The sequence below is a fragment of the Hyla sarda genome, chromosome 2 (genome assembly GCF_029499605.1).
Source record: "Hyla sarda isolate aHylSar1 chromosome 2, aHylSar1.hap1, whole genome shotgun sequence".
Lineage (NCBI taxonomy): Eukaryota > Metazoa > Chordata > Amphibia > Anura > Hylidae > Hyla > Hyla sarda.
Window position 1 is genome coordinate 336052275 of NC_079190.1, and position 26200 is coordinate 336078474.

At 45.6% G+C, this 26200-nt stretch overlaps 1 protein-coding gene and 1 long non-coding RNA gene across 4 annotated transcripts in view; one reads left to right on the forward strand and one right to left on the reverse strand.

The window, feature by feature from the left end:
• The window catches only part of SLC26A9 (solute carrier family 26 member 9), an 81927-nt gene extending 80724 nt beyond the window's left edge, over positions 1-1203 (forward strand). For both annotated transcript variants that reach the window (XM_056558024.1, XM_056558023.1), the window contains exon 21: positions 184-1203. In XM_056558024.1, coding sequence (XP_056413999.1) covers positions 184-231 — 48 coding nt within the window. In that variant the 3' untranslated portion in view covers positions 232-1203. The remainder of the gene's footprint in view (positions 1-183) is intronic.
• The window catches only part of LOC130356452 (uncharacterized), a 71576-nt gene that overhangs the window by 10416 nt on the left and 34960 nt on the right, over positions 1-26200 (reverse strand). Inside the window, exons 1-2 of one of the 2 annotated variants that reach the window (XR_008888887.1) lie at positions 2750-2801; positions 2354-2447 (exon numbers count right to left, since the gene is read on the reverse strand). This is a non-coding gene — a long non-coding RNA (uncharacterized LOC130356452). Of the gene's footprint in view, positions 1-2353; positions 2448-2749; positions 2802-26200 lie in introns of those variants that run through there. The other variant, XR_008888886.1, reaches the window with a different exon arrangement.

Consider the following 26200-nt stretch of genomic DNA (forward strand, 5'->3'; position numbering starts at 1 on the left):
ACCCTAGGCTTATAGTCGAGTCAATAACTTTCCTGGGTTTTTGGGGTGAAATTAGGGGCCTCGGCTTATATTCGGGACGGCTTATATTCGAGTATATACGGTATGCCTTTTCTCATTTTTTATAAAAAGCATAGTATGATATGTCTAGATCTTTTTACTTCATTGCTCTTATCTTATTTTCAGGCCATGTTTGGCAGTATGTTCCAAGCTGAAATTCAAACAGCGTTGTGAGGCCTTATTTGAACAGTGGTTTCCTGCAGACAAAATGATGCTTCATTCCTTGTAAAATCATATGTATGACATAGGGGGGTGTTCAAAGCACAGTTGCTGACACCAGTTCAAGCCAAGAAACCAACCATTTTTTTACTCTGGGATATCAGTGCCTGTTGCCTTTCAGCCAAGAAAGGAACAAACTGACTCAGGTGACGTGATACGGTTTCATGTGCAGAAACTGATAGCTGCTTGGACAGTGACTTCCCACTGGTACCTCAAACTTCATACTGTCGTAAGCCCTCTTCAATGTGCCTGTTGAAGACGAGAAGTTCACTCATGTCTCCCAAGGATCTCTTACTCATGAAATTAAGGAAACAAAAGTAAATGGAATTTTCATGGAATATACTTCCCAATGAACTCTCTCTTTGTATGTACCAGAATATTTCATGATGACAATGTAAAAAACTTGATATTCCTTGGACCAACGTTGACTTTGCAAGCAAATGCAAAGTAAGCAATAATTATTCTATGCTGCTTTCTGTAAATCAGGCTATGAATGTACGGACTTAATATTTATGCTGGTAATTGAAATCAAACCATTTATGAGAAATCAAAGGCTTTAACCTACTTCCTGCTGCAGGGATTACTATTATTAATATTATTATTATCCACAGATGTGAAGTATACACCATCTTGTATTAGAACGTAATACATACAATGAATGTCAATGGCCAAGGTGTTTACGACTTTAGCACTAGCACTGCAGAGCTAAAAACACTATGCTGCAGTCAAGATATAAAATGCACGATGTCTCCAATGTATATATGAGAAGTTAGTTCTACAATGTTATTTATTTCACGTGGATGTTGATCGCTGTATATGCCATTATTAAATCGCAGGCATTAAACAACAGGTCACAACAGTGACACAAATTACATATTGTTCATTGTCCTGTTACTGCGTATATTTATTAAAGGGGTATTCCCGGGATTTGTTTTTATTTGACCATGCTACAGGGGCTATAAAGTTAGTGCAGTTTATAATGCAGTGTCTGTACCTATGTTTCATGGTAGTCTCGCAATTCTTCTGTGATTTTTGCCCCAAGGTTTATTTTTAACAGTATACAAGGTGATCAGAGGGAGCCTGTCTTTGCTTCAATGGGTGGAGCAACCGCAGGGTGGGAGGAAGATCATTCTGTTTTGGCAACAGCTGGAGGCACCCTGGTCAGAGAACATTGGTCTATTACATTGAATAGATCACAATGGGTGGTGTGGCTGATGTGTGGGAGGGAGAAAAGTGACCTCACACATACAAACAAGGAATAATGGGATTTGTAGTTTAAGGGAACAGACTTCAACAGGAAATAGCCAATTCACAAAAAGATAGCCACAGCATTATGGTAATCTCACAACATAGCCATTTAGCACCAAGACAAGATCCTTCCTAAGCATATCCATTACTGTCTGGCAGGTACGTATTAAAATTACATTATGTTAAATAACCCCTTTATATACATGGACATTGTATTGTATTACAAGGTGGGAATCAGCCTTGTTTTTGCCATCCAACTTGCTTCAACATTGACCTGAAAGCATAGCCTTAAAGGACATGTCCGGTGCTCACTTTTCTTATTGTATCCGTTCCGGGCTGCAAAAAAAAAGAAAATAAGCTTTCTCTTGCCTGCCTAGGCTCCCCCGGTGCTCCGGTACAGGCGTTTGGTCCCCGGGCTGTATTCTTCTTACTTCCTGTTAGCCCGGCACGTAACACGGAGCTTCTGCCTATCACTGGCCGAGGCGGGACATTTCTGCGGCCGGTGATAGGTTGCAGCTCCGTGTGACGTGCCGGGCTAACAGGAAGTAAGAAGAATACAGCCCGGGGACCGAACACCTGTACTGAAGCACCGGGGGAGCCTAGGCAGGTAAGAGAAAATTTGTTTTCTTTTATTTTTCAGCCCGGAACGGATAAAATAAGAAAAGTGAGCACCGGACTATGATAACCTAACAATTTATGAGAATATTAAAGAATAGATTGTACTTAATGTTATCTGTGGGCTACATTTAACACTTAGTCAAGAACAGAAGAACTTTTGGGAATAAGGACAAACAAGTGGTAATTTCTAGTCTTACGTCTTCTTGAATACCTTTTCATTGGAGGCTGTCTAAATGTCTTTTCTTTTTAGCAAAATGTATACATAGGAGCAGACAAAGAAAGCTGACTCTATCTCCTAAGTGTGTCTGAAATAAAATATAAGCAGAGCATGTCAAAGCATAGTCATAACATTGCAACCAACCGTTCTCCTCACAACAATACTGACCAGAGTGCTTTCCCCAGTATCAGCCCCTGTTACCTAACAGCACCATTGCCATTTCTATAAGAGTATATTCACATAAGGCAACTTACAGCTGCACATGAAACACTGCTGTAAGATGCAAACCATGTGAAAACCCCAGCAGTGGTCACTTAAAGAGGTATTCTGAATTACTAAAATATTTACAGCCTGATAGCTTTGTAAGAGAACAAAATAATGCATACTCACATTGTCCAGTCCACCCGCTGCTTCTCTTTACTTCTACTAATGTACAGTCCCGGCTCTCCATCTTCAGTAGAACAAAAAGAGAGCATCATCAGGATAAGTAAATAGAGGCAGCGAGACAGAGTGGAAGGCAGTGTGGTTATTAAATTTTCCCACCGGATCTGGCAGCTGTATGCCCAAAATGTAGTGTCAATGTAGCCTTAGAGAGATGCAGTCACATGAACCATAAGAAACAGTCTACAGCTGACTCATCAACTTCTATAGGAAAGTCTTAAGGTTTATCAAACTGAAAGCTTCATTAAAACTGATCTAATGCTTAAATCAAGTTTTTTTATGTTAAACATATTTTTTAAGATTTTTGGGTGATTTGGTTTTTCAAATTTTCCATTTCCTATCTACATTTTAAAATAATAGTGAAATCTTGCAGTTTTCATTCTAGCCACTAAGCCTAATAATAAGCTAAAACTTACTGTTTTGTAGAGAGAACATTTCAGCAGATCCAATAATATCCCAGACAGGATTAAGGTGAAAGGTGTATAGATAAGACAAGTTCAGGCTATTTCTAATAGGTGATAGAGCACAGCCAACTCCCTACACAATGATGTCTGCACAGGTCCCAAAGCATACCAAGAAAAGCCTCCCATAGAAATAAATAGGATCGGCTTCAGTCTGTTGTTTCCTATGCTAATGCAGATTTCTATAAAGCATATTGTAACACTCACGTTTCAGCTGACACGAACACTGGTGGATGTGGATCTGCTGGACCTGTGTGGCAGATGATACGGACCATACAAGGTGCCGCTGGTTTTCACCAGAGCCTGCCGCAAAGGGGGATGGACTTGCTGCGGCAGGTGGCACCCAGGTTGCTACCCCTGGCACGGCTAAACCACACAGGCGGCTGAGGAATTCGAGGCACAGGTAGGATATGGCAACTCATGGTCAGGATAGCAGAAGGTCAGGGCTGGCGGTACAGTAGCATAGTCAGGAACGTAACAAGTGGTCAGTAGGCATGCGGAAAGGTGCAGGGTCAGGTCACGGAGAAAAGGGTAAGATACACGGTAAGGCAATACACAGGTATGTTTGCTCTCAATAAGTGACGTCACTCGTCAGGCCGCCGGAGAGGAGAAGCACAGTGCAGAACAGGTGAGTGTGTCAATGTGTGTGTGCATGTGTGTGTGTCTGTGTGTGTGCCTGTGTGTGTGTGTGTGTGTATGTGTGTGTCGGAGGGGGGGGACACAATTCTACCTAATGTGGGGAACATGCTACCTTCCTAATGTGGGGAACATGCTACCTTCCTAATGTGGGGAAACTGCTACCTTCCTAATGTGGGGGAACTGCTACCTTCCTAATGTGGGGAAACTGCTACCTTCCTAATGTGGAGAAACTGCTACCTTCCTAATGTGGGGAGCATGCTACCTTCCTAATGTGGGGAAACTACTCCTTTCTAATGTGGGGAACATGCTACCTTACTAATGTGGGAAAACTGCTACCTTCCTAATGTGGGGAAACTGCTACCTTCCTAATGTGGGGAAACTGCTACCTTCCTAATGTGGGGAAACTGCTACCTTCCTAATGTGGGGAAACTGCTATCTTCCTAATGTGGGGAAACTGCTACTTTAATAATGTGGGGAAACCGCTACCTTTCTAATGTGGGGAACATGCAACCTTCCTAATGTGGGGAACATGCAACCTTCCTAAAGTGGGGAAATCACTACCTTTCTAATGCGGGGAACATGCAACCTTCCTAATGTGGGGAAATCGCCACCTTCCTAATGTGGGGAACATGCAACTTTCCTAAAGTGGGGAAACTGCTACCTTCCCAATGTGGGGAAACTGCTACCTTCCTAATGTGCGGAAACTGTTGCCTACCTAATACACCCCATCATCCGTCAGCTCATGCTATTACCACAGGGGGGTATGAATGAGGAGAGTGATTTCGGGTGGATGATGGGGGTGCTACTGCTGGTAGGGGGTGTTGCTGGTGGATGATGAGGGGCGCATGATGGGGGCATTATATGTGAGGAGCATATGATGGGGGCATTCTATGTGAGGGGCGTATGATGGGGGCATTATATGTCAGGGGCGTATGATGGGGGAATTATATGTGAGGGGCATATGATGGGAGCATTATATGTAAGGGGCACATGCGGCCCAGCCTCACCCAGCCGCTACCTCCAGTGGCCCCCAGATAATTTGAGTTTGAGACCCCTGACTTAGACTATGTTCACATAGTGGAATGTTCATACAGAAAAACATGTCAGCACTAGGACCGCTCGGAAATGCGGCGTTTCATAGAAGGCAATGCATTTCCTTACAGAATCCGCAGGAAGAATAGACATGAATATTCTTTCTGCTGAGGTCGGAATCTGAATTTCTGTGTCACGTGAACAGTGCAGCAGAATCCCAATGAAATCAATGGGACTTTGCTGCTGCAGAATGTCTTAGAGACTGCAGAGGAAAAGTCATTTTTGATTGACAGCTAGGAAATGAGACACGGTGTTATCTCAGCTGGGCAACATTTGTTTTAAATGAATGTAATGCATTAACCCTTTGCACTGTGGTTACCTCAGTGTATGCATGAATATAAAGTGTAATGCAAATACATTAATTTAGAAAATTTCTCCAGTACCTAAAATACATAATTTTATACATATTATTAGCACACCTGTAGCAAATTAGCCAACTAACCATTATAATGGGTAGCAGATGGAATTGCAGATGGAATTGCTGTACTGCGACACCACACACCACCACCGGCATGGCATAAAAACTTGTAGACGCCAGGAATTGAACATGAAAACTCTTAGGCTGGGTTCACACTATGGAATTTTCAAGCATAACTCCACTGCTGTCAATGGGATTCCACTGCACAGTGCACACAACAGAGTTTCTGCGGTATAGCTTTCAGCTGCTGAAACTAATCTGCCAAAAGAATAAACTTGGTTATTATTTCAGAGGAATACCAAATGGAATACTTCAAGCTGGAGATTCTAACACTGTAAATGTAGGCAGCATTCACTTTAGTATGCAAATCTGGTGCATAAAACACAAACCAAAGCTTTTCCATGGATAAAACAAAGGCTCATGAAAAGACGTGAAGCAGATGAATGTCAGCTCACCTCCCCAACACTCTGCACGGATCCGCACGGACCAGGTGCGTAACGTCAGCAAACAAGATGAAAGTGATCCAGCAGAATGATGCAAAATCCAGTTTTATTCGTATAAAATCAATACATCATAGTAGATGGTGAAGAGAATTCTGGATGCGTTTCGAATGGCAAGCCATTCTTTGTCACAGATAACATAGAAATGCACAAGGTCTGCAAAGGTCATTTGCTCTGTTCGAGTGTCTGTTTTTTCTTTGTACCCAGTGTGAATGAGCACATATACACATCTTGAATTTCTATGTTATCTGTGACAAAGAATGGATCGCCGTTCGAAACGCCTCCAGAATTCTCTTCACCATCTACTATGATGCATTGATTTTATATGAATAAAACTGGATTTTGCATCATTCTGCTTGATCCCTTTCATCTTGTTTGCTGACGTTATGCACCTGGTCCGGGCAGATCCGTGCTGAATGTTGGGGAGGTGAGCTGACATTCATCTGCTTCACTTTGATTCTGGACTTTGTTCGTGCTCCCCCATCCAGCACTATCAGGATATATTGGCTTTGCAGCCACAGCTATACATTTGATGGTGAATGGATTTATTACGGTTCGACCAGACTCCACTTCATGAGCTACTCGTGATGTCTCAGCATCCTCAGGATCCCAGGAACCGCACTCAGAAAGCTGCACAACTGTTTTCTTCAACTCAACCACAAGCATGCACCGATGTGAACCTGAAAGTTCTACTACACAGCCTGGAATCTCTACTTAACCAGGAGACTCACCTGTGGTGGGATCAAACTACACTCACAAACTACTTGCAAAATGGAATTATACCTCGTGGTCTTCGCATCAAAAAGGTACCTACCGCTATATTTAATGAGGACTTTGTGAGTGAGTGGAAGGAGGCTCTGAGCGATTGCTCTTTCAAAATTATGAGACTCATTGTCAAATATGAAAATTAGAAAATGGAAAATATACAAGCGGACATTGACAAACTAAAACAAAAAATGTCTAACTACAATTCTCTACCTGAATTTGATGTACTTATGCAGTAGATGGAGAATAATATTGACCGTTTGGAAAGTCATATCATGCAAACCAAAAAAATCAAATTGTTGAGAGACACTAATGACTATAAATTGAAACAGGTTTATGAATGGGGCAGGTGGGAACGAGGAGAAAATCCCTGCTCCATTTTGAAAAAACATCAGGGACATAGATACCCCAAAATTAAACCAAAAGTCACCTTTAGCTCTTCGGAGCCAGAGTCTGAGAACGGGGACAACTCCGAGACTGAACCCGTTTCCAGAGCCAAAAAACGTGTCCTACTACCGCAAACCATGGAGAAAGAGAACGCAACAGGCAAGAGACAACAAAAGGGTGGCAGGAAACACCCAAGAAAACAATGGAACAAGCCGTCAACTCAGGAATCGGGATCCCCACAAGGGGTCATGAATCTTTCTTCCGTTGCATTGAACACATATGAAATTAAAGTTCTATCGAAAGATTTAAATTTTGCTCCAACCAATACTTTCAATGTGTTTAATGCAATGTGTGAAGTTAACAAATTTATTCGGAATCTCACAATAAAAAAGCATTTCTTTGATCCTGGTGCCAATGATAAGAATGTTAAATTCTCATTGATTCATAATGAATATAGAGGTCTAAGTTTCAGCGAGCAATTATTACTTCTTGCCTTATAAGAACAGGAAGTTACCAGTACACCTATTGCTTGTGACATTCACACCAATATTATTCATCAAAATTCTAATCCGCATCTTTACCCTATTCAATCTAGGAGTGATTGCATGGATTTGTTTCAGGAACTAGTTATGCGGGACTTTGTTGCCCTAGTCAATGAATGCCATTCAAATGCTCGTAGGAGAAATAACCTAACAAGGGGTGAATTACAGGCTATACAATCCCTCAGTAATAATCCTGATTTAACAATCAAAATGTCTGACAAAGGAGGGATAGTTACTGTCATGGACATCAGTTGTTCTGTTATGCAAATTTCTAACATGTTAGGTGATTCATCCACTTATAGGAAGCTAAACATTGATCCTACTGCAGATTTCAGTAGAGCGTTAGGCACATTACTTACAGAGGGGGTCACATTAGGGGCCATTACGGATAATCAAAAATAATTCTTATTAGTACTGCATCCCATCATCCCCTTACTATACGGTCTTCCCAAGACACACAAATGTATCTTTCCTCCTCCCATGCGTCCCATCATGTCTTCGAGAGGTTCACTCCTGGAGAGATTGTCCTCTTGGTTGGACCAAAAGCTACAGCCTTTGGTCCAACGTCTCCCTGGGTTTCTCAGGGACACGAAAGATGTGTTATCTCAATTGGACAATATGCCATGGGATGCTGGTTATAACTGGGTGACATGTGATGTCGTTTTTCTATATCCCATGGGATGTGGATCTGGCAGCTCTGGAATTTCATTTACGAAACACAGCTGATATACCCCCGATCTTTGTGAGTTTATTTTACAAGCCACCCATTTTCTGATGTCTCACAATAATTTTTCTTTCAAAGACGAGTATTTCCTACAAATTAGCGGGTTGTCGATGGGGGCTATACATTCCCCGTCACTCACTAACTTCACCATATCTTACTGGGAGTCGACATATATTTTTTCTGAGTCTAATCCCTTTTCTGCTGATGTGGTCTGGTATGGAAGATACATCGATGATGTGCTATTAGTTTGCCATTCTGATGTGTCTTCCATACCAGACTTCATCCACTATATCAATGACAATCAATTTAATCTCAAATTTACCTCTGAAACATACAGGAATACTGTGTCGTTCCTCGACTTGACTCTGGTGGGTGTACACGAAGATACAGTCCAGTCTAAATCTTATCATAAATCCATCTCGGGAAAGACTCTTTTAAGAGTGAACAGCAATCATCCGAAACACGCCACAAGAGCCATTCCAGTCGGAGAAAGGACACGACTAAAAAAGGAATAATTCTACAAATTAATCTTATGGATCTCAAAAAGGGGAACTCAAATGTAGATTACATGATCGGGGATACTTGTACAAAAAATTAGAACTAGCGGAAAGACATGTCAACAGTCGTGATAGGAAGGATTTGTTACTTCCTAAACGCCCCAACAAAACCATTGCGAAACCTGTCTTAGCTCTTACTTTTGAACCCCAGTTCAATAAAGCTCATAGTATCATTTGGAGACATCTTCACTAAAACGGGGTCCTATCCTAGCACACATCCTATCAGAGGGTAGGTCCCTAGGTGATCGCATAGCCTCAAACAATATAGGCTATAATTCCCACACGTCTGACACCTGGTTGAGCTGTCAGGGTTTTCACAGGTGCGGCATCCATGCTGCACCTGTAGATATACTAAGACTGTCAATTCATTTTCAAATTCATCAGTTGACAGAAACATCAAAATTTATCAATTTCTTAATTGTTGTTCTACAAACATAATCTAAGTCATTGAATGTACCCAATGTAAATTAAAATATTTAGGATGCACGAAACATAAATTTAAAACAAGAATTTTGGAACATCTCAATGACATAGGCAATGTTTCTAGACGTACTCGTTCTGCTGCATCATCACTTTTGTTAACATAAATGGAGGCTCTGATACCATGTTCACAGCATATACTATTGAAAAAATTTATGTGCATGCTCGTGCAGGTGATTCGTACAGAAAACCTCTCAATCGAGAGGCCTTCTGGCAATTTACCCTCAATACTGTGGAACCTTTTGGTCTCAATATTCGGAAGGAATTGTTTTTATATTACTGAGCACTATATTTACCTCCAGGCCCTCCAGTATTGAGGTTGCATACACACATATTTTTGTATTTTTTTTGTCTTTTATTCTCTCCAGGTTGTCATTCTAGTGGCTGGTGTGACATAGATGTTTTCTGTCCTTTCCGAAATTCATATTTTAGATACGTATATTGTTTGCATGGAATCCTTTTGGTTCCATCACAACACAGCCTCACATGTAGAGAGCTGTAGGCCTACATCAGTAGTATATTCTAACATATCCATCGGTGCTTGTTATATATTTCCAATATATTATTGATAGTTGGCATTATTTAGTATTTCATACCAGGTCTTACTGATTTAGCATTGTATAATACTTTGCATTGTATTACATTTGCTCTGTTCGAGTGTCTGTTTTTTTTCTTTGTACACCAAACCCAGTGTGAATGAGCACCTATACACATCTTGTATTCAGTGGCAGTTTCCTCTGCTGGTGCTCTCATTCACACTGTGTCATTAGGTCTCATTAGTCGTACCACACCATTTGATCACATGGTCTTGAAGGGGTATTCCAGGATTTTTTTTATTTATTTGACTATGCTACAGGGGCTGTAAAGTTAGTGTAGTTCATAATATAGTGTCCTTACCTGTGTGTGACGGTTTTCTCACAATTCTTCTGTGATTTTAACTCCAATATTTATTTTTACCAGCATACAAAATGACTATTGTCTCAGATTTTTCCCAGGTTGCAATGCAGCCGAGACCTGACTCACTAGTCAGCTGATGACAGGGAGCCTGTCTGCTTCAATGGGTGGAGGGATCAATCTGCAACTAATACAACAGCTGTAGGCACCCTGATTGAAAACCACAGGTCTTTTGTTTCAATGGGTGGGGTTGCTGATGTGTGGGAGGGAGGAAAATGGAATTGTGGGATTTGTAGTCAAAAAAAGAAAAGTCAAACAGGAAATACAAGTTCACAAACAGCTAGCCACAGTATTATGGTAATCTCATGACATAGCCATTTAGCCCCAAGACAAGCGCAGATCCTTCCTAAGCATGTCCATTACTACCTGCCAGGTACGTACTAAAATCCCCTTATGGTGGATAACCCTTTTAATTTACGGATTTTATTTCCCCTGTGTTTGTCTTTCTCTGTGCAATTGTGGTTGCCTATATAAGCAGACCTTGTGCATGCCTATATTTTCTGTAACAAAGAACGGATTACCGTTCGAAACGCGTCCAGAATTCTCTTCACCATCTACTATGATTTATTCATTTTATACGAATAAAACTGGATTTTACAAACAACATGTAAAAACGACAGGTGAGCCATGCTCAGCTACTGGTGGAATGAGGACATTACAATTATAATCATTTCTTAACTTGTCACGCTAGGTGGGCAGTTCTCGGGTGGAAATAGCCATCTGTGCTGCCTGAGGGCGACGAAGACACGATAACCTAACTTAGCCTTTGCCTACACTGCAGGCATTTTGCTTGCTAACTAGGGAACCTGTAGCTGTAAACCTGAATTTTGAAACAGCAGTAAATGTAGCTCTGTGCTGTACCAATCAGAGATGTACTACTAGCAGGGGCATAGCGGATTCCTCATGTAAGAAGGTGACACTATTAGGCTAGGCTACATGGTGGCCTCATTTTTAATATTGCCCAGAGCCACACTTAGTCTACAACGGGCACTTCCACAATCACACCAATGGAAAAAGCGTGAATGCAGTAAACCTGACACCTGGGGGCGGTCCGGGTGGAGCTAGCACTAGAGCTTAGAATAGGGAGACACATGACAGAAGTCTTCCCCTGAGGAGAGAGAGGACACTGTACACATTGGCGTGCCTTGATAGGGTACGTACTGTCTGCTGCTGAGCTGTCTCTCCAGCGCCGGACTGCTGGTGCAAAAGAGCAGTGAACTCTGGATGCTAACTCTGGTTCTACAGCCAGTAAAAGCTTTTACCTCCTAGGTCTTCAAACTTTAGACCTCCAGCTGTCGCCAACAGCTGTCCAGGCATGCTGAGAGTTGTAGTGTGCCTACAGTTGTTGCAAAACTACAACTTCCAGCATGCCTGGGTATCCAACATGCTGGGAGTTCTAGTTTTGCAACAGCTGGAGGTCCAAAGTTTGGAGACCATTGATATACCTAAACAGCTAAGGAACACGTTTTAAATGTTCTCAGTATTACTTACAGATCCTCTTTAAAATTACATCAAGCATTAAAGGGGTACTCCGGTGCTTATACATCTTATCCCCTATCCAAAGGATAGGGGATAAGATGCATGACCGCAGGGGTCCCGCCGCTGGGGACCCCCGTGATCTTGCACGCCGCACTCCGTCAGAATCAGTCCCCGGAGCGTGTTTGCTCCGGGTCTAATTACTGTCGATCATGGGGACGGAGCATTGTGACGTCACGGCTCCGCCCCGTGTGACGCCACGCCCCCTCCCATAGGCTTGCATTGAGGGGGGCGGAGCGTGACGTCACACGGGGGCAGAGCCGAGACGTCACAATGGTCCGTCCCCGTGATTGGCCGTAATCAGACCCGGAGCGAACATGCTCCCCTTTGGATAGGGGATAAGATGTCTAAGCGCCGGAATACCCCTTTAAAGTGTGGGCATAAAAATGGCTATGGGAGCATTTAGTATGGATAGAGAAATTTGGTATGGGAGGGGAATTGGTAAATTGGTGTGGGCTTGGCATACTTTGTGAGGGAGGAGCTTAGGGGCTCCCTCAGAAGGTCTTGCAGAGGGGCCCCTAAATTGATTGTTGTGCAACTGACAGCCACCCAGTGTCTCTATATAGTGCCCACTGGTTGACTTTACTTTATACCAATACTGATTCACAGGTATTTTTTCAGGCTTGTGCAAACTACTATGAGCTAATGTATTGCTAACCCTACCCTTCCATGGAGACTTGTGCAAAAAAGTAGCCAGGATCATTCCTCAGGATCTAGCATCCTCTGTTGGTCAAAATAGGTAATTGTTAACATTTTATAATATATGTCTGGATCTAGGCTACTGTATATTTTATTTAGTTTTGCCATAATTTATTATACAGCTTAAATTTTAACAATTTATTCATTTATTTATATTTGAAGGAGGGAGTTAAAAGAAAAGAATTCCAAGACTGTTTTTTGTTTTGTTATTACAGTGTTTACCATACACAATAAATTTCCTGCTAGACGTATTTAATGGTCATTACAACGTTTTTTATGTTTTACTATTTTGCACAGTAAAAACACTTACATTTTTTTTTTAATTCTTCTCACTGTATTTTTATTTTTACATCGACACAGCATTAGGAAAGACTGTTTTTTAAGCTGAGTTGTAGTTTTTATCAACATAATTTTTGGGTGCATACTGTATGTCTTAGTCACCTTTTCATACAAATTCTAGAAAGGCAAGATAAACAAAAAACAACAATTCTGGCATTCACCATGTGGGGTAAATAACACTATCATTTTATAACGCACATACTAAAATCAGAAGCCCTTCCGCATGCTTACACCAGTGTTTCCCAACCTTTTTTGGCTCAGGGCATTGCACGGGAAAAAAAAATTTGCGAAGCACCCCTACAGAGGTTGACAAGCAAAAAATAAATATATAAAATAAAAAAAGGAAAAAACGCAATGCAAAATATCTCAATATCTATTTATCTGTGGGTATGTAGATTACAGTGCTGCTTTAGACAGCAACTTACAAATGACGTCTTCTCTAATCAAAGTTGTTCCCTTCTCTTCTCCATCTGGTATGGGCCATCGTGACATTTTCTTCCAGCCACATTTTTTTTTTTTATATTTATTTTTATTATATTTCAAAAACTTGAACAACAAATTAAAACAATCCTCCAGGGGATCAAACCATCCCATACACGACAAGAGAGTACCATAAGCCACAGAATATAAAATATGAATGTTGCATAACTGGAACCAGTTATAAGGACTATAAACCAGTCTATGTAGCAGGCATAATGCATCCCCGGAGAGAACTCCAGCACCAATGTACAGAACAAACAAAGACACAACCAGTCACACACACACACACCCGAACACTTCCTAGGAGCTCGCCTTCCAACCCAGTAACCATATTACACCTGAGAAGTCCCCCGAACCAGAGGATCCGTAGAAACATCTAGCAACAACCATGGCACCCATACTTTGTCAAATTTCTTGGGGAATTTACGACTCACATAAAGGGCATGACAGAGAGGAACATATTTATTCACTAAGGCAAACCAGCAGGAAATTGGAGGTGAGGATGTATCTTTCCAGGCCATCACTATAACTTTGCGTACACAAAACGGGAGAAAACGGATTAAAATATGCCTATAAGGACCCAATACCAGACCATTTATAACTCCCAGCAAACGGACCTCCGGCATTAGCACAAAGGGAAATTCTAGATGGTCAGACAGGAATTGCATCACCTCTCTCCAGAAGGGCACTACAAAGGAGCAATCCCAAACCACATGCAAAATAGTGCCTCTCTCCCACCCACACCTAAGGCACATCTCAGACCCTAAGACTCCCATTCTATGTAATCTAACAGGAGTATAATAGAAACATAGAATAAATCTGAACTGAATGAGCATGTCACGGGCACTCACCACTGAGGGATAATACTTTTTAACCACCTCCCGCCACATTTCCTCCGAAAGACTAGGAACATTGTTGACCCATTTCAAATATGCATTAGCAAAAGGATCCGGACCCACTGAATGCAATAAGGCATACGCCTGGGTAAGGGGTTTGGAAAGATCGGTGGTCCCCAGGAGCAATTCCAAATCATTAAACACAGGGGTAACTTCCAGGGAACCAAACAGGGAGCCGATACCACATGTTTCAACTGGAGATACCTGAAATGGACATTCCCAGGAACATCAAAACAGCCTTTCAGATCAGCAAATGAAGGAAAGATACAATCTTCTCCAAACAAGTGCACTGCAAATTTAACTACATGGGAGTGAAAACCCGGCAGCCTCCAAATCCCGTAGGTGGACCGAAGGAGGGTTCCCCCACAAGGGTGCTCGGGGAGAAACCACCGGTCGAGGGAAACGCCCGGAAGCCACCGACCAGACCGCAGCTACGGTCTTAATAGGTGTCAACAAGGATGAGGAGGGTGTATATCTATACAATACATTAGTAAATGTCTCATACGAACCGATGAGAGCCCCAGCCAGAGTTGTGCAGGTGTTAGAAAGATCCAGGTCAATCCACCAGGCTGCGTAAACCAGCTGCGAAGCTAAAAAATAGTTATGCATATTTGGAGCTGCGAGTCCTCCACGTTGTTATGGTGCCTGGAGCAATGTCTGACCCAATCTCAGAAGTTTATTCTGCCAATAGAAGGATCTCTGTCAAGTTTAAAAAAAAAAAAAAAACATCTAGGGAGAAAATAGGTGACAAAGGAAAAAGATATAGAAATTTCGGAAGAAATATCATCTTGAAAATATTAACCCTACCTGCCAAAGACAAGGGTAAAAAATCCCATGCCTGAAGCTTTGTGATCGTAGTTTCCAAAAGAGGGATCAAATTAAGGGCCATACACTCAGAAATGCTTGAAATCACTTCCACTTCCAGAACCCCTCCCAGGGACAAGGGCATAATGGACAATTTAGCCCAATTTACTCTAAAGCCTGAGACCTCCCCAAACCTTTCCAAGATATCAATCAATGCACTCAGGGAGCCCTCCATATCTACTATATATCCTAGGGTATCATCAGCATACAAGGAAATCTTTTCAGTCACAGACCCTCTAGGGATGCCCCCATTGGCCTAAGAGGCCCTAATGGCTGCCGCCAGAGGCTCTATAGCCAAGGCAAACAGGAAGGGGGAAAGGGGGCACCCCTGTCTAGTACCCCTACCCAGTGGGAAAGACTCAGAAAAATCCATGTTAGTACGTATACGGGCTCTAGGGGTATCATATAGTAAGCAAAACCACTTCCGGAAAATAGGTCCAAAGCGGAGGACACTCATCAGGCCCCATATATAATGCCATTCAACCGAGTTGAAAGCCTTATACACATCAAGGCTGACAACATAGCCAGGGGAAGAGTCCTCCTCCGCTGCGGAGATATTAAGTTGTAACCTTTTGACATTGATATCCGTGGCTCTCCCTGGCAAAAATCCGGTTTGGTCAGGGTGAACAACCGAAAAAACTACTTCTCTAAGCCTGTTCGCCAGAACCTTTCCAAAATTTTTATATCTACATTGAGAAGAGAAATAGGGCGGTATGAGTCCGGCAAAGTCGGGTCTTTCCCAGGCTTGAGAAGTACCTCAATAAGGGCCTCTCTCATGGAATCAGGCAAGGCCCCAGATTCCAAAGCCGCTGCATACAGGTTAAGTAGAATTGGAATTATTTTCTACTCATTCACCCTGTACCAATCTCCCACCAGCCCATCCAAACCCAGAGTCTTCCCCAAGGGCAAGTCCCTGATAACCCGTGACACCTCCTCAGCTGTCAAAGGGCCCTCAAGGGCTGAAGACTGAAGTGGAGTCAAGGGGGTAAGGGGGAGTTCCCTCAAAAAAAAAATATAGCCAGTGGGTCTATCTGAGATTAGGAAGAATATAGGAAACTATAAAAAGGAGTGAAATACCTCATTAACAAAAACCAAGTCAGCACTCAATGCCCCATCTACTGTACATATACAGGGTATGGAAGCCACTGGGTGGCTCTCCCTCGATAAATAGGCCAACAGTTTACCATTTTTGGCCCCAAATTCAAATAGGGCCGCTTCTCTGTCTGACAGTTTCAGGCAACCCAGATCCTTCTGTAAAATCAATAGGGATCGCTGCACCTTAGCCCATGCCTTTTCTGCCTCAGGAGTAGGATCCCTGACCACCGCTGTCTCCAGTACCCCAATTTAAACCTGCAACGCCCTCTCCCAAGCCCGAAGCTCCACCCTTCTACTCGCCACACCAGCTATAATTGCCCCCCGGACACTTGCCTTATAAGCGTCCCATTGGATCAAAACATCCAGGTGGGAGGCATTATGTGTCCAGTAATCAGTATGTGTAGCTATAAGGCGGAAAACACTTCCTCAGCCTGAAGCCACCCGGGTGCATTCTCCATATAAGAGAGGAGGGACGGGGACCCAGGGACAGAGTAACTATTAAAGCTGAATGGTCTGAGATCCCTCTACTAGTGTAAAACACCTCACTCACTGCAGGCAGTAGGTCAGCCGATGCATATGCAAGGTCTATACGAGAGAAGGACTTATGTACTCAGGAGTAAAAGTACTATTTCAGAAAAAAGAGAAAGCTAGCAACTATATGGTGCTGCACACCAATAAATTATTTAATTAGTCTCATGTGCCATACAAAAAACATATTTATTTAAATATACAAAAAAGAAAAAGAAAGTGTACAGACATTTAAAAACAATAAAAAATAATTTAAAAAAAGGAGGAGTGAAAGGAGAAAATAGAATCGTCAGGATACTTCCATCACCAGAGTTTGGTGAGGCCTAGCCCCAGACGCCAAGAAGATAATGCAGATGAGCCAGGGTTCACAGCACTGGTGCGATCAAGCCGAGGATCCGGAGCAACATTGAAATCACCTATAAAAAGAACAGGGTCAGTAGGGAAAGAGGTAGGTTTATCAGTAAGTGAGTTAAACAAATCAACATGGAAGGGAGGAGGCACATACACCGAGACCAGCGTGAAGCAAAAGGAAGACAATGCACAATGCAAGATGACATATCTACCAAAATGGTCACAGGAAACCTGAGATAATAACAGTGGGAGGGATTTTGACACTTGGACCAAAACCCCCCTGGCCGAAGAAGAGGAGGAGTGGTACCCCCTCGCCACCCATGCTCTCCGTAGGACCAACACCTTTTGACCTGTGAGGTGAGTCTCCTGTAGACATATAATATGCGGTGAGTGTCGTTTAACCCAAATCTAAGCACAGCGCCCTCTTGAATTTAGAGTTGAGCCCACGGACATTACAACTGAGTATTTTAAGGGACTCCATTATGAAACAAGTAAAAGGCACAAGCAGGGTTTGAGCCTATAAAGGAAAACCAGGCCATCTAGAGAGCTCTCAGCCACACCCCATTCATCCAGACAACAAAGACATCCAACAAAGACATGACAACACAAAACAGCAAGAACATGAAAAAACTGTATAACAGTCCCCAAACAATACCCTGTCTAACACCAACTAAACAAGTGCAGACTTTTCCCTGAACAAAAACTATATCAGACGAGAGTTACAAACAATCCACCTAACCACCACCTCCCGCTATCCCAATAGAACTAGAGGTAATAACCCCCTAACCCCCTATCAAGGGAAGGACCTAAGGAAAACTCGTGCCTCGGGCAACTACCATTGCAATCCTAACCCACTAACTAACTAAGGAGAGAGCAGGCAGTCCAGCAAGGAAATCAATCCGGTGGCTGAGCAGCCCAAGGGGCAGCCTCCGCCCACTGCAACGCTTCAGTAGGTGACACAAAGAATTTAGTGGTGCATCCATCCACCACCCTCAGACGAGCCGGGTTTAGCATGGCATATCTATATCCCTTGGAACGAAGCATGGCTCTAACTTCTGTAAATTTGGTGCATTGTTTATATAATTCCACAGAAAAGTCTGGGTAGAAAGAGACCCCACTGTCCCCGAAGACAACTTCTCCTTTAATTCTCACTGCCCACAGGATAGCGTCTCTGTCTTTGAAATTCAGACTCTTTGCCAGGAAGGGGGGCCCCCCGGGGTACAGGAGGCCTGGCTGGGACCCTATCAGCCTGTTCCACTGAGAAAAAGGGAGAGAAGACATCCGCAGGCAAAATCTCTTTGAGCCAGAATTCCAGGAATGCCACAGGATCAGCGCCTTCCACCTTTTCAGGAAGGCCCACCAGCCAAACATTATTGCACCGGAGGCGATTTTTAGAAGTCGTCGGCTCTGTCCACGATTCCTCTAAACTGACGCTGTAGATCTGCTATTTGTTGAGGGACAGGGCGGAAAGTATCCTCAACTGCCGAACTCTGTGTTCCACCTCCGTGGTGCACTCTCTCAACTTCTGACTTTCGTGGCGCAGGATAATGAAGTCTTGTCTAAGCTCATCCCCTTTAGAGATCACCAGTAAACCTGCAAAACAAACCTATTAAGCTCCGCACTTAGGGGTGTAGAGGTGTGTACATGGGTGACAGGGGTGTAAATGGGTGACAGAGGGGTGTAGAGGTGTGTACATGGGTGACAGAGGGGTGTAGAGGAGTGTACATGGGTGGCAGAGAGGTGTAGAGGAGTGTACATGGGTGACAGGGGTGTAGAGGTGTGTACATGGGTGACAGAGGGGTGTAGAGGTGTGTACATGGGTGACAGAGGGGTGTAGAGGAGTGTACATGGATGACAGAGGGGTGTAGAGGAGTGCACATGGGTGACAGGGGTGTAGAGGAATGCACATATGTGACAGAGGGGTGTAGAGGTGTGTACATGGGTGACAGGGGTGTACATGGGTGACAGAGAGGTGTAGAGGAGTGTACATGGGTGATAGATGGGTGAACATGGATGACAGAGGGGTGAAGAGGAGTACATATGGGTAATAGATGGGTGTACATGGGTGACAGAGAGGTGTAGAGGAATGTAAATGGGTGAGAGATGGGTGTACATGGGTGACAGAGGGGTGTAGAGAGTGTATATGGATGACAGAGGGGTGTAGAGGAGTGTACATGGATGATAGATGGGTGTACATGAATGACAGAGGGGTGTAGAGGAGTGTATAGGGGTGATAGATGGGTGTACATGGGTGACAGAGGGGTGTAGAGGAATGTACATCGGTGAGAGATGGGTGTACATGGATGACAGAGGGGTGTAGAGGAGTGTACATGGATTACAGAGGGGTGTACATGGGTGACAGAGGGGTGTAGAGGAGTGTACATGGGTGACAGAGGGGTGTAGAGGAGTCTACATGGGTGACAGGGGGGCGTAGAGGAGTGTACATGGGTGACAGATGGGTGTAGAGGAGTGTACATGAATGACAGGGGTGTACATGGGTGACAGAGGGGTGTAGAGGAGTGTACATGGGTGACCGGGGTGTACATGGGTGACAGAGGGGGTGTAGGGGGGGTGACAGAAGGTGTACATGGGTGACAAATGGGTGTAGAAGAGTGAACATGGGTGACAAGGGGCATAGGGGGTGACAGAGGAGTGAACAGGAGTGACAAGGTGGTAACAGAGGGGTGGACAGGGGTGACAAAGGGACATGGGTGATGGGGATGGACAGGGAGGTGGACAAGGCGGACATGGATGACAGGAGGGTGGACATGAGTGATGGGGGGGGAAGGTGGACATGAGCGACAGGGTTGAGAAGGGGTAACAGAGGTGCACAGGGTACAGTACCTTAAGCAAGCAGGCACATGAACTTGAAGTTCCACGGCACGGGAATCCGGCACAGCTTGCAGTTCCATGGCATCTTATAGTTGTAGCAGGGCCCCATTTTCGGCTCACTGCGCCGCAAGGGGGATGCTGGGGGGACGCTGTGGGACGCTGTGTGCGCAGTGCGCACACAGGCTTCCCTTCCCCCTTGCGGCGACGTGAGTCATAGGCGTGCAGACCGGTTGGGAATCACTGGCTTACTCCAATTTAGAGTGAGATCACCACCTATGCATACAGTAGGCTACTTACTCTCTGTGCATGGCGCTCTCCTTCCACTCACAAAACTGGATTTGTATGAGTATTAGAGCAGGAATAATTTTATGCTGCATGTTACACTATAGGCAATTTGATTGCTAACTAGGGAACCTGTAGCTACAAATCTGAATTTCAACTCCGCAGTTTATGTAGCTCTGTGCTTTACGTATCCGAGATGCACTACTACTAGTCTACTACTAGTCTTAATACAGTGCCCACTGCTTGACTTTGCTTTGTACCAATGCGATACTGCTTCACAGATATCTTCCAAGGCTTGTACAAACTTGAGCCCAGCTAACCCTATCTTTGTGTGGAGTTCATGCAAAGATGAAAACAGAGAAACAGATGTGCATTAATGTCACGATGCTGGCTGGCAGGAGGTGGATCCTCTGTGCCAGAGAGGGATTGGCGTGGACCGTGCTAGTGGACCGGTTTTAAGTCACTACTGGTTTTCACCAGAGCCCGCCGCAAAGCGGGATGGTCTTGCTGCGGCGGTAGTGACCAGGTCGTATCCACTAGCAACGGCTCAACCTCTCTGACTGCTGAAGATAGGCGCGGTACAAGGGAGTAGGCAGAAGCAAGGTCGGACGTAGCAGAAGGTCGGGGCAGGCAGCAAGGATCGTAGTCAGGGGCAACGGCAGGAGGTCTGGAACACAGGCTAGGAACACACAAGGAAACGCTTTCACTGGCACAATGGCAACAAGATCCGGCGAGGGAGTGCAGGGGAAGTGAGGTATACATAGGGAGTGCACAGGTGAACACACTGATTAGAACCACTTGCGCCAATCAGCGGCGCAATGGCCCTTTAAATCGCAGAGACCCGGCGCGCGCGCGCCCTAGGGAGCGGGGCCGCGCGCGCCGGGACAGGACCGACGGAGAGCGAGTCAGGTACGGGAGCCGGGGTGCGCATCGCGAGCGGGCGCCACCCGCATCGCGAATCGCATCCCGGCTGGAGGCGGTATCGCAGCGCACCGGGTCAGTGGATCTGACCGGAGCGCTGCAGTAGCGAGAGTGTAGCGAGCGCTCCGGGGAGGAGCGGGGACCCGGAGCGCTCGGCGTAACAGTACCCCCCCCCTTGGGTCTCCCCCTCTTCTTAGAGCCTGAGAACCTGAGGAGCAGACTTTTGTCTAGGATATTGCCCTCAGGTTCCCAGGATCTCTCTTCAGGACCACAACCCTCCCAATCGACCAAAAAAAAAGTTTTCCCTCTGACCTTCTTGGAGGCCAGTATCTCCTTTACGGAGAAGATGTCCGAGGAGCCGGAAACAGGAGTGGGAGAAACAAGTTTGGGAGAGAAACGGTTGATGATGAGTGGTTTAAGAAGAGAAACGTGAAAGGCATTAGGAATACGAAGAGAAGGAGGAAGAAGAAGTTTGTAAGAGACAGGATTAATCTGGCACAAAATTTTGAAAGGACCAAGATAGCGTGGTCCCAATTTGTAGCTAGGGACACGGAAGCGGACATATTTAGCGGAGAGCCATACCTTGTCTCCAGGAGAAAAAATGGGGGGAGCTCTTCTTTTCTTATCAGCAAACTTCTTCATGCGTGATGAAGCCTGTAAGAGAGAATTTTGGGTCTCTTTCCATATGGTGGAAAGATCACGAGATATTTCATCCACAGCGGGCAAACCAGAGGGCAAGGGAGTAGGGAGGGGGGGAAGAGGGTGACGGCCGTACACCACGAAAAATGGGGATTTGGAGGAAGATTCAGAGACTCTGAAGTTATACGAGAATTCGGCCCATGGTAGAAGATCTGCCCAGTCATCCTGGCGGGAGGAAACAAAATGCCGTAAATAATCACCCAGGACCTGGTTAATTCTTTCTACTTGCCCATTGGATTGAGGATGATAGGCAGAAGAAAAGTTTAATTTAATCTTGAGTTGTTTACAGAGAGCCCTCCAGAATTTTGACACGAATTGGACGCCTCTGTCCGAGACGATCTGCGTGGGCAACCCGTGAAGACGAAAAATGTGTACAAAAATTTTTTTGCCAACTGAGGCGATGAAGGAAGACCAGGAAGAGGGATGAAATGTGCCATCTTGGAGAATCGATCAACGACCACCCAAACAACAGTGTTGCCACGGGATGGGGGTAAGTGTGTAATAAAGTCCATACCAATCAGAGACCAAGGCTGTTCGGGGACAGGCAGAGGATGAAGAAGACCAGCGGGCTTCTGGCGAGGAGTCTTATCCCGGGCACAGACAGTGCAGGCTAGCACAAAATCCACAACATCCGTCTCCAGAGTCGGCCACCAATAGAAACAAAAGATGAGTTGCACGGATTTCTTGATGCCTGCATGACCTGCGAGATGGGAGGAGTGACCCCATTTGAGGATTCCGAGGCGTTGGCGTGGAGAGACGAAGGTCTTCCCTGGAGGAGTTTGCCTGATGGAGGCTGGAGAAGTGGAGATCAGGCAGTCAGGAGGAATGATGTGTTGCGGAGAGAGCTCTACTTCCGAGGCATCCGAGGAACGAGAGAGAGCATCGGCCCTAATGTTCTTATCGGCAGGCCGAAAGTGAATTTCAAAATTAAATCGGGCAAAGAACAGAGACCACCTGGCCTGGCGAGGATTCAGCCGTTGGGCAGACTGGAGATAGGAGAGGTTCTTGTGATCGGTGTAAATAATAACTGGAAATCTTGATCCCTCCAGCAGATGCCTCCATTCCTCAAGTGCTAATTTAATGGCTAGTAGCTCTCGATCCCCGATGGAGTAGTTCCTCTCCGCCGGAGAGAAGGTCCTAGAAAAAAAACCACAAGTAACAGCATGCCCGGAAGAATTTTTTTGTAGAAGGACCGCTCCAGCTCCTACTGAGGAGGCATCAACCTCCAATAGGAAGGGTTTAGATGGGTCAGGTCTGGAGAGCACGGGAGCCGAAGAAAAGGCAGACTTGAGCTGTTTAAAGGCGTCTTCCGCTTGAGGAGGCCATGACTTAGGATTGGCATTCTTTTTGGTTAAAGCCACAATAGGAGCCACAATGGTAGAAAAATGTGGAATAAATTGTCTGTAATAATTGGCGAACCCCAAAAAATGTTGGATAGCACGGAGTCCGGAGGGGCGTGGCCAATCTAAGACGGCAGAGAGTTTGTCTGGATCCATTTGTAGTCCCTGGCCAGAGACCAAGTATCCTAGGAAAGGAAGAGATTGACATTCAAACAGACATTTCTCCATTTTGGCATAAAGTTGATTGTCACGAAGTCTCTGAAGAACCATGCGGACATGCTGGCGGTGTTCTTCTAGGTTGGCAGAAAAAATCAGGATATCGTCCAGATACACAACAACACAGGAATATAAGAGATCACGAAAAATTTCATTAACAAAGTCTTGGAAGACGGCAGGGGCGTTGCACAGGCCAAAGGGCATGACCAGATACTCAAAGTGTCCATCTCTAGTGTTAAATGCCGTTTTCCATTCATCCCCCTCTCTGATGCGGATGAGATTATAAGCACCTCTTAAGTCCAGTTTGGTAAAGATGTGGGCACCTTGGAGGCGATCAAAGAGTTCAGAGATGAGAGGTAGGGGGTAGCGGTTCTTTACCGTGATTTTATTAAGACCGCGGTAGTCAATGCAAGGACGTAGGGAGCCATCTTTTTTGGACACAAAGAAAAATCCGGCTCCGGCAGGAGAGGAGGATTTGCGGATAAAGCCCTTTTTTAAATTCTCCTGGATGTACTCAGACATAGCAAGAGTCTCTGGGGCAGAGAGAGGATAAATTCTGCCCCGGGGTGGAGTAGTGCCCGGGAGGAGGTCAATAGGACAGTCATAAGGCCTGTGAGGAGGTAGAGTCTCAGCTTGTTTTTTGCAAAAAACATCCGCAAAGTCCATATAGGCCTTAGGGAGACCGGTTACAGGGGGAACCACAGGGTCACGGCAAGGAGAACTGGGAACCGGTTTAAGGCAGTCTTTGAAACAAGAGGAACCCCAACTCTTGATCTCCCCAGTGGACCAATCCAGGGTTGGGGAATGGTGTTGAAGCCAGGGTAGTCCGAGGAGAATTTCGGAAGTGCAATTGGGGAGGACCAAAAACTCAATTTTCTCGTGATGAGGTCCGATGCACATTAGGAGGGGCTCCGTGCGGAAACGTATGGTACAGTCCAATCTTTCATTGTTAACACAATTGATGTAGAGGGGTCTGGCGAGACTGGTCACTGGGATGTTGAACCTGTTGATGAGAGAGGCTAAAATAAAATTTCCTGCAGATCCGGAATCCAAGAAGGCCATAGTAGCGAAGGAGAAGGTAGAGGCAGATATCCGCACAGGCACAGTAAGACGTGGAGAAGCAGAGTTGACATCAAGGACTGTCTCACCTTTGTGCGGAGACAGCGTACGTCTTTCCAGGCGGGGAGGACGGATAGGACAATCCTTCAGGAAGTGTTCGGTACCGGCACAGTACAGGCAGAGATTCTCCATGCGGCGTCGTGTCCTCTCTTGAGGTGTCAGGCGAGACCGGTCGACCTGCATAGCCTCCACAGCGGGAGGCACAGGAACGGATTGCAGGGGACCAGAGGAGAGAGGAGCCGGGGAGAAAAAACGCCTCGTGCGAACAAAGTCCATATCCTGGCGGAGCTCCTGACGCCTTTCGGAAAAACGCATGTCAATGCGAGTGGCTAGATGAACGAGTTCATGTAGGTTAGCAGGGATTTCTCGTGCGGCCAGAACATCTTTAATGTTGCTGGATAGGCCTTTTTTAAAGGTCGCGCAGAGGGCCTCATTATTCCAGGATAGTTCAGAAGCAAGAGTACGGAATTGTACGGCGTACTCGCCAACGGAAGAATTACCCTGGACCAGGTTCAACAGGGCAGTCTCAGCAGAAGAGGCTCGGGCAGGTTCCTCAAAGACACTTCGAATTTCCGAGAAGAAGGAGTGTACAGAGGCAGTGACGGGGTCATTGCGGTCCCAGAGCGGTGTGGCCCATGACAGAGCTTTTCCAGATAGAAGGCTGACTACGAAAGCCACCTTAGACCTTTCAGTGGGAAACTGGTCCGACATCATCTCCAAGTGCAGGGAACATTGAGAAAGAAAGCCACGGCAAAATTTAGAGTCCCCATCAAATTTATCCGGCAAGGATAGTCGTAGGCCTGAAGCGGCCACTCGCTGCGGAGGAGGTGCAGGAGCTGGCGGAGGAGATGATTGCTGAAGCTGTGGTAGTAGCTGCTGTAGCATCACGGTCAGTTGAGACAGCTGGTGGCCTTGTTGCGCTATCTGTTGTGACTGCTGGGCGACCACCGTGGTGAGGTCGGCGACAACTGGCAGAGGGACTTCAGCGGGATCCATGGCCGGATCTACTGTCACGTTGCCGGCTGGCAGGAGGTGGATCCTCTGTGCCAGAGAGGGATTGGCGTGGACCGTGCTAGTGGACCGGTTCTAAGTCACTACTGGTTTTCACCAGAGCCCGCCGCAAAGCGGGATGGTCTTGCTGCGGCGGTAGTGACCAGGTCGTATCCACTAGCAACGGCTCAACCTCTCTGACTGCTGAAGATAGGCGCGGTACAAGGGAGTAGGCAGAAGCAAGGTCGGACGTAGCAGAAGGTCGGGGCAGGCAGCAAGGATCGTAGTCAGGGGCAACGGCAGGAGGTCTGGAACACAGGCTAGGAACACACAAGGAAACGCTTTCACTGGCACAATGGCAACAAGATCCGGCGAGGGAGTGCAGGGGAAGTGAGGTATACATAGGGAGTGCACAGGTGAACACACTGATTAGAACCACTTGCGCCAATCAGCGGCGCAGTGGCCCTTTAAATCGCAGAGACCCGGCGCGCGCGCGCCCTAGGGAGCGGGGCCGCGCGCGCCGGGACAGGACCGACGGAGAGCGAGTCAGGTACGGGAGCCGGGGTGCGCATCGCGAGCGGGCGCCACCCGCATCGCGAATCGCATCCCGGCTGGAGGCGGTATCGCAGCGCACCGGGTCAGTGGATCTGACCGGAGCGCTGCAGTGAGGAGAGTGTAGCGAGCGCTCCGGGGA